The following is a 16489-nucleotide window of genomic DNA, read 5'->3' on the forward strand; positions in this document are numbered from 1 at the left end:
TGATCTAGTTCCCTGACCAGAGGTCGAACCTGGGCCCCTTACATTGGGAGCTTGGACTCTTAGCCATTGGACCACCAGGAAGTCCCTAGAAAAAAATAGCTCTTGAATCACATAGATTTAAGATACAGTTTCTCAATCAGAGAAAACCCTAAACATTTCGAATAAAGGCATTTTTAAGAGTGCTGATAACAACATGATTATTAAGACCTGGGGCTTGTTTCCACAAATGAGTAAAACCCAACAGTGATTGAATTTAATCCAGAAGTATTAATACTTTAAAGCAGTGCTTCAATCTGATGTTAAAAGAATGAAAGTTTATGACTAAATACACAAACCTCAGGTACTGTTTTTATAAATAATAGTCACTTACTTCCCAGAGGGGCAAATATAGGTAAAATATATAGTTTAAATGTTACTCATTTTCTTTTTCTAAAGACAAAAAATTACCCATAGGTTAAATTTTTTTCCTAAGATTTCTTAAAATGTGTACATGACAAAAATTGAGAACCAAAACCATTTTTGAATTAAAATAAACAACTGTTAAGGCAGTATACATTTGTTCTTAGTTCTTAATTAAAGGCTTTAGGATGAGAAAAATAGAATGAGGTAAGTTGTGCGTGTGTGTGTGTCTAGTAAGGACCTCAACCTGCATATCTTTGAATCCTAATCCTGAAAACTGATTACCTGGGTGGCTGAAGTCAAGCAGCTCAACTGCAATCAAAACGTGGCTGCTACCTTTTTCGTTTTAAATTAGACTTTCATACTCTTTACTCTCTCAAAATATACTCCAGAAAAGGGGAAAATGGTGAGATATTTAAAGATGAAAAAATACCACCTCTTTGTATTTCTCACTACAAGTGCTTCATATAATAACCATATACTATATAAAAGCAAATAGGACATGGCTTATACTAAGGTCTAATGATTATTTTGAAAGCAATTAATTACCGATATGTGGAGCACAATGACACATCTTCACACTCCCGCTCTTCAAATAAGGTATCTGGGCATTCCTGGCCTCCGTTGGCTGCTTCTTGGATGATAATCCTATATCGAGACTGTTTTATTGTAGCGTTTCCTGAAGTAAAGAAAAAATAAAATAATAGTGGCCTTTTATGTGGAGGCAAAGAAAAGTCCAGGAATAGAGAGCAATTTAATACAGAAAAAAAAAAGAAAAATAAGAACCTATGGAAAGACTACCTGGGAAATGAGAATAATAAGAAAAGACCAGAGATTGATACTCAACCTTACTTCTATGAGAAAGACACATCACTTACTAACTGTGATTTCAAATCTGTATGTTCTAATACGGGAAGATTGTTTCCCACTGATAATATATTTTAATTAATCAGAATCTATATTATATTTTGCATATATTTCAGCATAATCTGAAAGGCCCCTGAAACACTCTTTGACCTCAAAGCAACAGCTCAGGGGGTTAACGTTTTACTATTAGCAATTCTCTCCCTCAGGTGGGGTACTTCCTTCTTTAGGCTACTTTTTACGATGCAAACACTTATTAAAATTAATACATTACTAACATATTTATTAATGGGAATTAGTTTATTAGATTTCTTATTCCTCACAACCTGAGGTAATATGTGCATAATTGGAATTTAGAGAAGAAGCAGTAAAATTACAGCAGAATAAAACATTATCTTCCTGGTTATTTTGCTGACCCACAGAAGTAGTAATAGGCACCTGGATAAAAAGACAGTTGATGCTCACTTTAATGTGTGGGGCATTCATTTCATAATCTTTAGATGCCTTCTAATCAACAACTACTTCCAAAATCAATGACAGTGCTTAGCAACTATTTCAATTACCATGTGTAAGATATTGTGCTCGATACACAGTTACAAATTCTTGAATTTACAATGAAATGGAAAGAAGAAGGGGCAGACAGATATACACCTAGTTACAAGGCTTTGCAGAGTGAGATGCGTCAGACACTGGTACAGTATTGCTGCTGCTAAGTTGCTTCAGTCGTGTCCGACTCTGTGTGACCCCAGAGACGGCAGCCCACCAGGCTCCCCTGTCCCTGGGATTCTCCAGGCAAGAACACTGGACTGGGTTGCCATTTCCTTCTCCAACACATGAAAATGAAAAGTGAAAGTGAAGTGGCTCAGTCGTGTCCGACTCTTAGTGACCCCATGGACTGCAGCCTCCCAGGCTCCTCCGTCCATGGGATTTTCCAGGCAAGAGTACTGGAGTGGGGTGCCATTGCCTTCTCCAGTACAGTATTAGCAGAGTACAAAAGAAAGCATAATCATGTGGGGAAATCAGAGAGTTCCTAGAGAAGGCAGATTTTATTCTGGCATTTGAGGGATAAGTAGAAAAACAATTTATTTTTCAGAAAGCAAAACAAAAATACCAGATGATATTGCTTATATGTGCAATCTAAAATATGACACAAAGGAACCTCTGTGAAACAGACAGACTCACAGACATAGAAAACAGATTTGTGGTTGTCAAGGCAGGGTGGCGGGGGAGAAAAATTGGAATTTGGGATTAGCAGATGTATATAGCATGGATAAACAAGAAGGTCCTCTTATATAGCACAGAGAACTATACTCAATATACTGTGATTAACCATAATGGGAAAAATATATTTTTAAAAAGTATATATGTATATATATATCTATCTGAATCACTTTGCAGAGGAAATGAACACAGCTGTATTTCAATTAAAAAAAAAAAAAAGAAAAAAATGTAAAGTCTGAAGCCATTTCAGGCCAAAGAAACAGTTTGAGAAAAGACACAAAAAGTTGTAAGAGTGCATGGACTTTACAGAGAAAGAGAACACATCTGCATTCAGGAGGAAGATGTATGTGTGTGGGGCTTGTGTGCAGGAGCTTCTGGTGGCTGGAGGAAGAACACAGAAAAGGTTATAAAGAATGGAGAGGAGATGCCTAGGAGAAAACCAAATTAATTTTTTAGGTTTAAGACAGCTAATGGACCTAATCATACAAAGAAGGAAATTTCTATAGCCGGCAAACTAAATGGAGCCAAAATTAAAAAAAAAAGGAAAACAAAGGAGCTTTTACTAAAATTATATATTCACATGGTTTCTAAAAAATAATTAATGCAAAAGACTTACTATAGTGAGTAGCAACAGACCTACACGCCATTCCCTGTCTTCCTCCTTCCAGAACATTATGAACTCTATCTGTATTTAGTTCTTCTGTTCAGTTCAGTTCAGTTCAGTCGCTCAGTCGTGTCCAACTCTTTGCGACCCCGTGAATCGCAGCACGCCAGGCATCCCTGTCCATCACCATCTCCCGGAGTTCACTCAGACTCACATCCATCGAGTCGGTGATGCCATCCAGCCATCTCATCCTCTGTCGTCCCCTTCTCCTCCTGCCCCCAGTCCCTCCCAGCATCAGAGTCTTTTCCAATGAGTCAACTCTTCGCATGAGGTGGCCAAAGTACTGGAGTTTCAGCTTTAGCATCATTCCTTCCAAAGAAATCCCAGGGTTGATCTCCTTCAGAATGGACTGGTTGGATCTCCTTGCAGTCCAAGGGACTCTCAAGAGTCTTCTCCAACACCACAGTTCAAACGCATCAATTCTTCGGTGCTCAGCATTCTTCACATTCCAACTCTCACATCCATACATGACCAGAGGAAAAACCATAGCCTTGACTAGACGGACCTTAGTCGGCAAAGTAATGTCTCTGCTTTTGAATATACTATCTAGGTTGGTCATAACTTTTCTTCCAAGGAGTAAGCGTCTTTTAATTTCATGGCTACAGTCACCATCTGCAGTGATTTTGGAGCCCCCAAAAATAAAGTCTGACACTGTTTCTACTGTTTCCCCATCTATTTCTCATGAAGTGATGGGACTGGATGCCATGATCTTCGTTTTCTGAATGTTGAGCTTTAAGCCAACGTTTTCACTCTCCTCTTTCACTTTCATCAAGAGGCTTTTTAGCTCCTCTTCACTTTCTGCCATAAGGGTGGTGTCATCTGCATATCTGAGGTTATTGATATTTCTCCTGGCAATCTTCATTCCAGCTTGTGTTTCTTCCAGTCCAGCGTTTCTCATGATGTACTCTGCATGTAAGTTAAATAAGCAGGGTGACAATATATAGCCTTGACGTACTCCATTTCCTATTTGGAACCAGTCTGTTGTTCTATGTCCAGTTCTAACTGTTGCTGTGGTTACCTCCAAATCTATAAATAACATGTACATGTCATCACTTGTTGTTTTATTAACTTTAGACATCATCTATTGACTTTTTTCTGTAATTGATGAATATTTATTTTTCTACTACTGTTCAATTTTTTTTATAATTGTATCACTATTTTTATGCCTCTCCTCATTATTTAAAAATTTTGTATAACCTGCATTTTTTTCTGCCCCACTTCTTACTCCCATCCTCCATCAGATCAGCCACTATGTTTCTAAAGAGTCTTTCTGGGCAGATGAGCTTCCTTTTTTATTGCCATCCACTTTCTGCTGTATTAAGTCCTGTCTTCCTGTGCTGCAGGTCTGCTTCTGTGCTCCTCAGTCTTTGTCCACTGAATCTTCCATAATTAAGTTTAGATCTCTCAGCCACTGATGGAACTCTCTTTGTTTTTGACAAAGAATTGAGAATTTTAAAATCCATTTCTACCTCTTTAATGAGATCATGAGAAGGGGAGACTAAAAGTTAAGAAGATGCATGAGGTCTTTGGGGACTTCCCTTGTAGCTCAATCAGTAAAGTATCTGCCTGCAGGAGACCTGGGTTCAATCCCTGGGTCAGGAAGATCCCCTGGAGAAGGACATGGCAACATACTCTAGTATTCTTGCCTAGAGAATTCCATGGACAGAGGAGCCTGGCAGGCTATAGTCCATGGGGTCACAAGAGTTAGACACGACTGAGCGACTAAACCACTACCCCCACCATGAGGTGTTTTCCATCTGCTGCCTTTTTTGGCCCTTCTTCGTACTTAGAGATCCAACCACAGAAGGTATGTATTAGTGGCCACCTTGTCCATTGGCTTCTGGTCAGCTTTGGTCAAAGGTGGTTTGGGGCACACAGTGGAAAGAAAAAAGTTGACAGAGGAAGAGGAGACAGAGAGAGAAGAAAGATTAGGGTACTTACTCCACCAGACCTCATTGTCTAAATCACCTCAAAGTTCGTTCCCTTGCTCCCCAGAGCCACAGTTCTAATGGAGTGGTAAAAAGTAAAGTAAAGTGAAGTCGCTCAGTCGTGTCCAACTCTTTGCGACTCCATGGACGGTAGCCCACCAGGCTCCTCAGTCCATGGAATTCTCCAGGCAAGAGTACTGGTGTGGGTTGCCATTTCTCACCTGTAACTACTTTCTTCGAGTTCTTCTAATAGCTCCTACAGGTATCAAGTTTCAGGCTCCCAATTGTCCCTAGCCAGGGACTATTAGTTAACGCTGTCATCTCCTTTGTATTATAAACTGTCTCTTCATTAAATTTTCCCTATTTGAGTGGGCCACCTATTTCCTACCAGGACATGCTTATCAAGTCAAAGGACAGTTGCTATTATTTGACTGAGAAGAATGGTATAATTAACCTATTTTTAATGTGGCTAAGGCCCAGCGAAGAGTACAGAAAAAGAAGGCTAAGAAGGAGGGAAAGAAGTATAATTAAAACAGTTCTACATAATAATATGCAAGCTATCTTTATCGGGGTGGGGACAATCTAGGTAAATAATTGTGCCTTTAGGAAAAAGTCTCTCTCCTCCCTCCACCCAAGTTAATTCCAATTACATTGTACTTACACTGGTAATTATTGTTTACCCTTAGGATGTGTGGGGTTGTGCGTATGTGTCCATTTGCTTTGTCCAAGTGTTATCTTAAGAGTCCAGAAATAAACACTGAAGACAATAGGAACAATTAAGGAGTTGACTTTACCCCATATTGAGAGAGAACATGGATCAATGCCTCTCCTTTCACAGGACATACATACACACACACCCCCGCACACACACCCACACACGCTACACACACAGAGTGCCAGCTCACACTTGATATATTCTACCTTATGGTGTAATTCCAGGTCAAATAATTCAAAGTTTTAGAAAAACAGTCACATTGATTATCATGCTCTATAGATCTTGAGGTGAAGGTTGAGAAGGATGCACTCTATGGGCAAAATAAACTTTTAGAACTGAGGTCACATTTTTCCAGAGAAAAAATTGATTGGTACCACAGAAATTAAGAATTATTTAATGTCTATGAAGAGAGAGGAAGAAATAAGAGAGCCTCTCAATAAAGGGAAAAACCCCCAGAATCTACATTAAGACTTTCTCATTGTAAGTGAACATGTGTTTCTTGAACACTGGACTAATAAAATTTAGCATTCAGGTTTAAAGGATTTTCCCCTTCCCTACGATGTACAGTGCTTCAGATTATGATAACAGAATTGGTTTTGCAGAATGGACATGATTTAGCTGATGTCATGGGAAGCTCAAGAGCAGGCGGTCTACACTTGAGATAAAGCAGCCAATCCTCTTCTCATGCATGAATTTTGAAGGCAGCATGAGGCTAGCAGTTTTGTATCAAAGTAGGACAATACTTCCAGAAGCATGGGAGGTGATTAGCAACAATAGAAGTGGATGCTCCTGACAGCACCCAATATCATGGCTTGAAGCCAGACAAGAGAGGATGAGCAAAAGGCCAAGTAAAAGCTCTCAAGAAGTGATGTCAGTTTCTGTTGCCTTTGAAAACATAAGAAAATGATTTCTGAGAAGTAATATTGAGAGGCAAAGATAATGGCTTTGCAGGTGGAAAACTTTCATGTTACATATTGTACCTAGAATACGTTAGATTTCTAAGTGAATTTGTAAGAATTCACTTTAATCTATATCAGATCCATTTCTTGGCATTTTGCATATGCTATCTCATTCTTTTACTACAACACTTTATGAGGTTGGTATTATTACTATTGTTTTGTTATTATCACTATTGTTATGATACCCATTTGACAGATATGAAAATGGAGGTCAGAAGGGGTCAATAATTTCTACAAAATATTTTTCCACAAAATAATTTCCTATCTAGGATGAAAAGAATAGCTAGGTAGATATCAAAGCCCATGATTTTTCCATAAAAGAGACTTTAGAATAAGATGAAGAGAAAGGGGCATTCCAAGCAGGAGTTCATGTCACGGGGGTCTCTGTCATTCCCAAGGGACACTTCTTTCCTAATCAATTCTTCAACAGTACCCAGTTGGCAGAAAGCTTCAAGTATCATTAAAAGCAATGTTTGTAGGGCTTTGTGAGTGATGCTTTCAACCTCATTAGGCCTATGAAAAATAACAATAAATGAAAGTGCCTGTCTGCAAACATAAACAATTGCTCAAGCATGATTATGGCTAATAAACAACTATTCTACATTCAGCTTTAATTTACACATACTTTATCATTAATAGGTCATCGAACATAATTAAACAAGTTATTAATTATAGTCAAAAGACATAGCATTTAGAAAAGATGGCAACTTAAAGATCAACAGCCGTGTTTCATAAGGAAAATATATGAGTGGACTACAAACACTGAGGGATATTTAGAGATTCTCAGTGAAGTCTTTCCTAGACAGATGCTAGCCAAAGTGGAGAAAAAGAGTACCTCTGGATGACTCACAGCCAGGTAAGCTGCGGCACATTACACTGACCCGAAGAGTCAAGAGTGTTGAGCCCTGATAGCAAGGTTATTCAATCAATGATTTGAAATAAAGACTTTAACCTCTATATTTCCAATTGATTTGAAATGTGAGAGCAGGGAGCAAGTAGAGCATGGTGAGCATCAGCACTGGCTGACAGGGAGGCAGGTTTGCAAATGCTCCCAAAGGAAAGAGGATGTGCATGTATTACACTGCCATGTGTAAATGGACAGCTAGCGGGAAGCTGCTGTGATGCACAGGGAGCTCAGCTCAGCGCTCTGTGATGACCTAGATGCATGAGGTTGGGGGTTGAGAGGGAGGTCCAAGAGGGAGGGCATATATACATACACGTAGCTGACTCACTTCATTGTACAGCAGAAGCTAACATAACACTGTAAAACAAATATACCTCAATTTTAAAAAATAAACAAATAGAGGGATGCTACGGGGAGGGAGGTGGCAGGGGGGTTCAGGATGGGGGACACATGTACACACCTGGTGGATTCACGTCGATGTATGGCAAAACCAATACAATATTGTAAAGTAAAGTGATAATAATAATAATAATAAATAAATGATAAATGGTTTAAAAATTTAAAAAATAAACAAAAAGAGCATGTGCAAAGGGGATGCAGGATAGATGGATATCAGCAAATCATGGAAGTTTTTCCAATACCAATCTGTAGAATTTTGATGGTACATTCATAACAAATGACCTCTCTGGCTTTCCCTGATTTCTCTATTGTTTCAGTTACTAATAGGTTTAATGGATTTCAGCAACCCACTCTAGTTCTAGGCACCAATATCCTCCTAGCCTTATAGACTTGTAACTCTCAGTTGTCCCCTAGTGCCCTTCTTCTTCCTTCCCACTTACACACCCAGTTCACCATTAAAAACAAAGCCAAAAGTCTGTTGATTATTCCTCCCTAACCAGTGGCTCCTGAAGCCAAAGGATGGTACCAGTGATATTTTAAGATTTGTATCATATAAACAAGCCAGTGTGTGTGTGTGCTCAGTTGTGTCCAACTCATGGACTGTAGCTTGCCAGGTTCTTCTGTCCATGGGATTTTCCCGGGCAAGAATATTGAACGAGGTTGCCATTTCTTCCTCCAGGGATCTTCCTGACCCAGGAAATGAACCTGTGCCTCTTGTGTCTCATGCACTGGCAGAAAGATTCTTTCCCACTAGTGCTATGGGCTTGTGAACATCCATATATTAAATACTTCCTGGGGTGGAGTTATGACTCCAGTGCATGTTAGATTTCAGACAATTCCTTTAACCACTCTGAGCCTCAGTTTCCTTGGCTGTAAAACAGGGTGACTATAAGCTCCTATTTCATACAACTGCTTTGAGGATTAAATGAGATACACACGTAAAGCATGTCAACACTGCTGGTAGAGGGAATCTTCTCCAGAGTCATAAAAGTTCATGAGAGAAAGTGAGAAGAAAGTGTTTAAGAAAGGAGGAGGAGAAAACCTTCAATAGTTGAGGCTCTTTCTAATTAAAATAAAAATGTGGCAAAACAGTCTTCTGTACAATGGTGGGTCTCATTCATGTTCTGAGCATCTAAAGGTGGACCATGAGTGGCTTGAAATCATTCCATGTTTCTGGTAAATTAAACTCCAACTTCAAGGCAGTGAGCTCCAACCACCTTCTGATATCACTGGAGAGGAATGGGCAGGGGGATCAAACAATCCTGTTTACTCAGGACAGTCCTCGTTAATGCCTATTATCTTGGCTTAAATATTAATAGCTCATCTACTCACTTTCAGAAAGACCTCTGTATAAAAAATTAAATGATAACTCAGAAAAAGACCATCATCTCCATGTGAATGCAAGAAAACAAGCACATTTTGTTTCTCACTGCACCAAAGGGTTGCATTTCAAATGTGTGGAAAAGGTAGACTGCCTTGTTCTTAAAATCATCTATTCAGTCTGATCATTTGATCTTGTTATCTTATGCCACAGAATTCTGCTTGAGATAGCAGTTCATGCAGTTGAAGAAAACTGTTTTGGGCCTAAAGCACACTTCCTTATAAATCATAGAATTAAAAATTAAAAGGAAAGAAGAATATAGGGCTTACTTCAAAATAATCAACTAGACCTACTTGATATGTGTCATTGTAATAGAAACATCACAAATAGATGCTATGTAGCCAGGACATGGAAACAACCTAGATGTCCATCAGCAGATGAATGGGTAAGAAAGCTGTGGTACATATACACAATGGAGTATTACTCAGCCATTAAAAAGAATCCATTTGAATCAGTTCTGACGAGATGGATGAAACTGGAGCTGATCATACAGAGTGAAGTAAGCCAGAAAGAAAAACACCAATACAGTATACTAACGCATATATATGGAATTCAGAAAGATGGCAACGACGACCCTGTATGCAAGACAGCAAAAAAGACACAGATGGGTATAACGGACTTTTGGACTCAGAGGGAGAGGGAGAGGGTGGGATGATTTGGGAGAATGGCATTGTAACAGGTATACTATCATGTAAGAATCGAATCGCCAGTCTATGTCCGATGCAGGATACAGCATGCTTGGGGCTGGTGCACGGTGATGACCCAGAGAGATGTTATGGGGAGGGAGGTGGGAGGGGGGTTCATGTTTGGGAACTCATGTACACCCATGGTGGATTCATGTCAATGTATGGCAAAACCAATACAGTGTTGTAAAGTAAAATAAAGTAAAAATAAAAATTAAAAAACAAAAAACAAAAACAAATAGATGCTATGTACCTAAAGGGAACCAGCACTGAATCAAAGTAGAGCATCAGAGGAAAAAGTTTCACTTGGCAAAAATTCCAAATAGTTATTAAGAAGTCTGTTTCTAAATCAATTCTATAGACAGAGGTTGTAATACGACATTAGGCAGCCCAGGTTCATCAACATCAAATCCCCTAAAATGTAGATTCTGTTGACTGATTCACAATATACAAGAGAATACCCCTTTCAACCTTATTCACAACATTTTTTGAGATTTGAAGCTGATTTCCTTTTCAGAAAAAGTACCAAACCAGGATTCACAAGCCCACCTTTTTCTCACTTAAATTTGGAGAAATACATACTGTGACCCTGAGTTCTCAGAGGGAAGTACTTACCACATACAGTGATGTCATTATTAATAAATATTTTTTCATGTATCTGCTATACATGGAGCTACCAACATGTTTGGCACTAGTAGTAATGAATCTGCTTGCAATGCAGGAGACCCGGGTTCAATCCCTGGGCTGGGAAGATACCCTGGAAAAGGGAATGGCAACCCACTCCAGTGTTCTTGTCTGGAGAATTCCATGGACAGAGGAGCCTGACAGGCTACAGTCCATGAGGTCACAAAGAGTTGGACACAACGGAGTGACTAACACCACACCACACCGTACATGGAGGATACATACCTAAGTGCTATGTGTTATACTGAAGTGTACATACATGTAGTATTAAATTTCCCCAGTAAAGCAGAAGTGAAACATGATTGAGAGATGATAACGTAGAAGTTCTCCATAGTTCTATAAGCATTCAGAAAAGACAGTTAAACATTGCATTTATTTTCCAAAGGCCATCAATCTGGTATGTTCTCTCTTTGCTCAAGGGGAATTAGAATATTTAAGTAGTAACAAATGCAATGTCCTAGAACAGCTATGAGTAGGAAGCTTTCATCTCTTCCTCCCTATTCACCTTGGTGTTCCATATATAGAGCAAATACATCGAGAGCAGCCTCTTCCCCTTGAATTCCCTTCCAGCTTACAACTCCAAGTACTTCCAAATGAACACTGAGCGTAAAATAGATAGTGGGAAGTTGCTAAACAACACAGGAAGCCCAGACTGGCACTGAAAAGGAGTACGTAAAGGCTGTATATTGTCACCCTGCTTATTTAACTTATATGCAGAGTACATCATGAGAAACGCTGGGCTGGAAGAAACACAAGCTGGAATCAAGATTGCCGGGAGAAATATCAATAACCTCAGATATGCAGATGACACCACCCTTATGGCAGAAAGTGAAGAGGAACTAAAAAGCCTCTTGATGAAAGTGAAAGAGGAGAGTGAAAAAGTTGGCTTAAAGCTCAACATTCAGAAAACAAAGATCATGGCATCTGGTCCCATCACTTCATGGGAAATAGATGGGGAAACAGTGGAAACAGTGTCAGACTTTATTTTTTGGGACTCCAAAATCACTGCAGATGGTGACTGTAGCCATGAAATTAAAAGACGCTTACTCCTTGGAAGAAAAGTTATGAGCAACCTAGATAGTATATTCAAAAGCAGAGACATTACTTTGCCGACTAAGGTCCGTCTAGTCAAGGCTATGGTTTTTCCTCTGGTCATGTATGGATGTGAGAGTTGGACTGTGAAGAAGGCAGAGTGCCGAAGTCTTGATGCTTTTGAACTGTGGTGTTGGAGAAGACTCTTGAGAGTCCCTTGGACTGCAAGAAGATCCAACCAGTCCATTCTGCAGGAGATCAGCCCTGGGATTTCTTTGGAAGGAATGATGCTAAAGCTGAAACTCCAGTACTTTGGCCACCTCATGCGAAGAGTTGACTCATTGGAAAAGACTCTGATGCTGGGAGGGATTGGGGGCGGGAGGAGAAGGGGACAACAGAGGATGAGATGGCTGGATGGCATCACTGACTCTATAGACGTGAGTCTGAGTGATCTCCGGGAGTTGGTGGTGGACAGGGAGGCCTGGAATGCTGCAGTTCATGGTGTCACAAAGAATCGGACACGACTGAGTGACTGAACTGAACTGAATGCTTCCTAAGGCCCACTTGACTTCACACTCCACGATGTCTGGCTTTATGCGGGTGACAACACCATCATGGTTATCTGGGTTATTAAGAGCTTTTTTGTGTCTTTTTTGTATCAAGTGTCTAGAGGTTGCCTGCCACAGTGCTCCCTAATGTGTTGCACTCTATCAACACTAAGACTGAACTATACTGCAATGCCATATTGCACTGTATACAGGCAGGTTTTGGGGGAACACAGATGTTGAAGAGCCTAAGCTACTCCATCTTGTCTAACAGGAGAACTCCATTTTGTAAAGTGCCAGGAAAGAGACTTTGGAAATCTCCTGACCTTACCCCACCACCCACGAGCCAATCAGACCTCGGACCAAAATCTCCTGACCTTCAGTTCAGGAATTTGTGGTTTGCCTAGGTAATAAGAACCAATCAGAAATCAACAAACAACCCTTTGAAAGAGGGTAACCAAGCAGACGTCCTCCAGCCTGAAAATCCCCTTTTCACATGAATATACCCTATATAAGCAATGTAACCCAAAACTCAGGGCTCCTCCCTATAGCCGCTGCATCGGTAACGGTGGGAGCCCCAGCTCAAGCTTGGTAATAAAGACTCTCTTGCTTTTGCATTGGACATTGGCTCCCTGGTGGTCATTGGGAGATTTTGCGACTTGGGCATAACAATGTCAGCTAAGACACAGGCTCAAGAAGCTGTTATCATTATTAGGCATGGACCCACAACTATACATTAGAAGAATCCTTTTAAATAATGTGTGTTGCCGTAGCCCATCAATGTTTTATGCTTTCATGGGCATGAAACGATGATATCTATGACCAGTCTTATGTGGACAGCCAGAGGACTGAAGCATTTCCAGGTCAAGCTCGTGTCATACATAGCATAGTAAGGACAGAGACTTCAGAACCTTTGGGGATAGAAACTTTAGCTAGAAACTTCAGAACTTCAGATCCCCCAATCGTTTTACAAGAGAGAAAACTGTAGCATTTGGCCGTTTGCAGGATGGAGTCTGACATCTTTAAACACATCATCAAGCATGATGGCTCAACCACATGAATCCTGGTTTCTGCAACATTTTGCAAAGTCCCTTCCAGGATGTATCTACATGCAAAATACAGGGAATCAACATAACATGCAGGGCATCAATCATACATTAATATCAGTTGTGACATTAAAAGTTGGTTTGGGAATAGTGGTAGGATACGTTAAAGGAAAATAACTATGAAAGCAAATGGTCAAAATAAAGTTTTTCATTTTCAACTATAAATTTTAGAACAATGTAGACAAAGTCTCTTAATTATCCCTTTTATACATTCAGTTCAGTTCAGTTCAGTCACTCAGTCGTGTCTGACTCTTTGCGACCCCATGAATCACAGCACGCCAGGCCTCCCTGTCCATCACCAACTCCCGGAGTTCACTCAGACTCGCGTCCATCGAGTCCGTGATGCCATCCAGCCATCTCATCTTCCGTCATCCCCTTCTTCTCCTGCCCCCAGTCCCTCCCAGCATCAGAGTCTTTTCCAATGAGTCAACTCTTCACATGAGGCGGCCAAAGTACTGGAGTTTCAGCTTTAGCATCATTTCTTCCAAAGAAATCCCAGGGCTGATCTCCTTTAGAATGGACTGGTTGGATCTCCTTGCAGTCCAAGGGACTCTTAAGAGTCTTCTCCAACACCACAGTTCAAAAGCATCAATTCTTCAGCGCTCAGCCTTCTTCACAGTCCAACTCTCACATCCATACATGACTACTGGAAAAACCATAGCCTTGACTAGATGGACCTTATTCGGCAAAGTAATGTCTCTGCTTTTGAATATGCTATCTAGGTTGGTCATAACTTTTCTTCCAAGGAGTAAGCATCTTTTAATTTCATGGCTGCAATTACCATCTGCAGTGATTTTGGAGCCCCAAAAACTAAAGTCTGACACTGTTTCCACTGTTTCCCCATCTAGGTATGTGCTATCCACTGTAGTACTATCTTTATTATTTTGCAATGTCAACATAAAGTCACTAAGTTTTGAAACTCCTTTTTTGGCTTAGTACTGGTGGGATAACATGACTTCAGCGAATCTATAATTCCTGGTTTATGAACTTGGAAAAATTATTTATATCCTGGTATATCAAAGGGAAATAAGGTATTCTATTCTAATAACTAGAATACCTTGTTTGGGATTTTTAACAAGAAGACTCAGGGAAAGGGATGTACAGTAGCTCAGCATTTGGCATTTGGGAGGGATTGGGGGCAGGAGGAGAAGGGGACGACAGAGGAGGAGATGGCTGGATGGCATCACTGACTCGATGGACGTGAATCTGAGTGAACTCCGGGAGTTGGTGATGGACAGGGAGGCCTGGGGTACTGTGATTCATGGGGTCACAAAGAGTCGGACACGACTGAGCGACTGAACTGAACTGAACTGAATGATGCTGGGAAAGACTGAGGGCAGGAGGAGAAGAGGGTGACAGAGGATGAGATGATTAGATGGCATCTAACTCAATGGACTTGAGTTTGAGAAAACTTTGGGAGATAATTATGGACAAGGAAGCCTAGTGTGCTGCAGCCCATGGGGTTGCAAAGAGTCAGATATGACTGAACAACTGAACTGAAGTATATAAAATTGTTCATTGGTAGACAAGTTAGTGTTGAGAATGGGGCAAGTGCATCTCCTCTTCCTCTTTATCTAGATAACCACTAAACTTCCTTTGACAGTGAACAAAGTCTTTCTTTCAAGAAGTCTTTCCATCCTACCCTCAGCCAAGGCACTCTCTCCCAATGCTTCCACATCTCTATAAAATCCCCATAGCACCCTACTGTCTCATTCTGTCTCCAAATAGGAAGCCTCTCCAGGTTTTATTGTAGTTTGTAAAACCTGGTTCACAGCTGAAGAATGATTGCTGAATGAATAAAAAGATGATGAAGTGACAGTAACGACTGCATGAATATATGAACATCAACCAAATATTTGTTTTCTTAAAAGCAAAGTTGGAAATATTAGTTTCTACCTACAAGGCAGAGAACATGTATGGAGAAACTCTGCTGGCATAGGAAAAATATATATCACTGGTGGATTTTTAATTCAGTTTAAAAGTTTATCTTTGTAAATTTTGGAAATGTTCAAACATATCAAATAAACCCAATATTTTCATCCATCAGCTTTGATAATAATATAATCAAGCTTGTTTCATCTATACCCTTACCCATTTACTCACACTCAAATTCTTTCAAAGACATCATATGGTTTCATTTATAAATATTTCAGAATAGATTCATAAAGGATAAGAGCTCTTTTTTAAAACACAACCATAGGAATACTATCATATATAGAAATATTACTATAATTTATCCCCAATAAACATAGGAACACTATTATACATAGAAATATTGCTATCAAGACTCCCCAAATACCTGCAAATACCCAACTGTCTTTGGGCTACAATTTGGGTCCCAGTTGTCCACTGGTTTACAATTGGTTGATATGTCCTACAGGAGTCTCCTCATTTTTGTTTCCTTTGCACTTCTCATTGAAATAATTTTTAAATATTTTAAAAATGCATTGCTAAAAAAATAAGACATTCAGGAAAAATTTTGGTGCACTAATTTTTGGAAAATATCTCCATTGTTAGTTCTAAGAGCTTGTTTTTTAATGGACGTGTTAAATCAGATAACAAGAGAGAAATCCTATAGCCAGAGCACTCCCCACTCCACACATGCACACACAAACATGCATGCGCGCATGCACACACACACACACACACACACACACACACACACACACACAGCCTGAATCCCTTCATGTGTGAACCAGGAAATCACCTATGCTGACAAACAGAAAGAGTAGACATGCTTGTCTGTTTCGGCCTTGTTTCCAGAAGGAATCAAGGGGAAAAAAAAAGAAGTCAGCCAGAGATTTCCTAATCAGATGCCTTCTATTAATATATGTGTGAAGCTAGAATTTTTACTATTCTATATAGAAGAATAATAAGATATAACTGTTTATAAATTGTTCTGGATTATTCTGAAAAGGGACTATTGAAATCTCCTAAGGAGGAAATACTGTTCTAGAATTTGAGAATACAACACAAGAAAAAATATTATCCCCCTACTCACAGAC

At 39.8% G+C, this 16489-nt stretch overlaps 1 protein-coding gene across 1 annotated transcript in view; it reads right to left on the reverse strand.

The window, feature by feature from the left end:
* THSD7B (thrombospondin type 1 domain containing 7B) overlaps positions 1-16489 on the reverse strand; it is an 899070-nt gene that overhangs the window by 436084 nt on the left and 446497 nt on the right. Inside the window, exon 10 of the mRNA XM_052635756.1 lies at positions 949-1078. Within this exon, the coding sequence (XP_052491716.1) occupies positions 949-1078 (130 nt within the window). The remainder of the gene's footprint in view (positions 1-948; positions 1079-16489) is intronic.

Source organism: Budorcas taxicolor, chromosome 2, assembly GCF_023091745.1.
Source record: "Budorcas taxicolor isolate Tak-1 chromosome 2, Takin1.1, whole genome shotgun sequence".
Lineage (NCBI taxonomy): Eukaryota > Metazoa > Chordata > Mammalia > Artiodactyla > Bovidae > Budorcas > Budorcas taxicolor.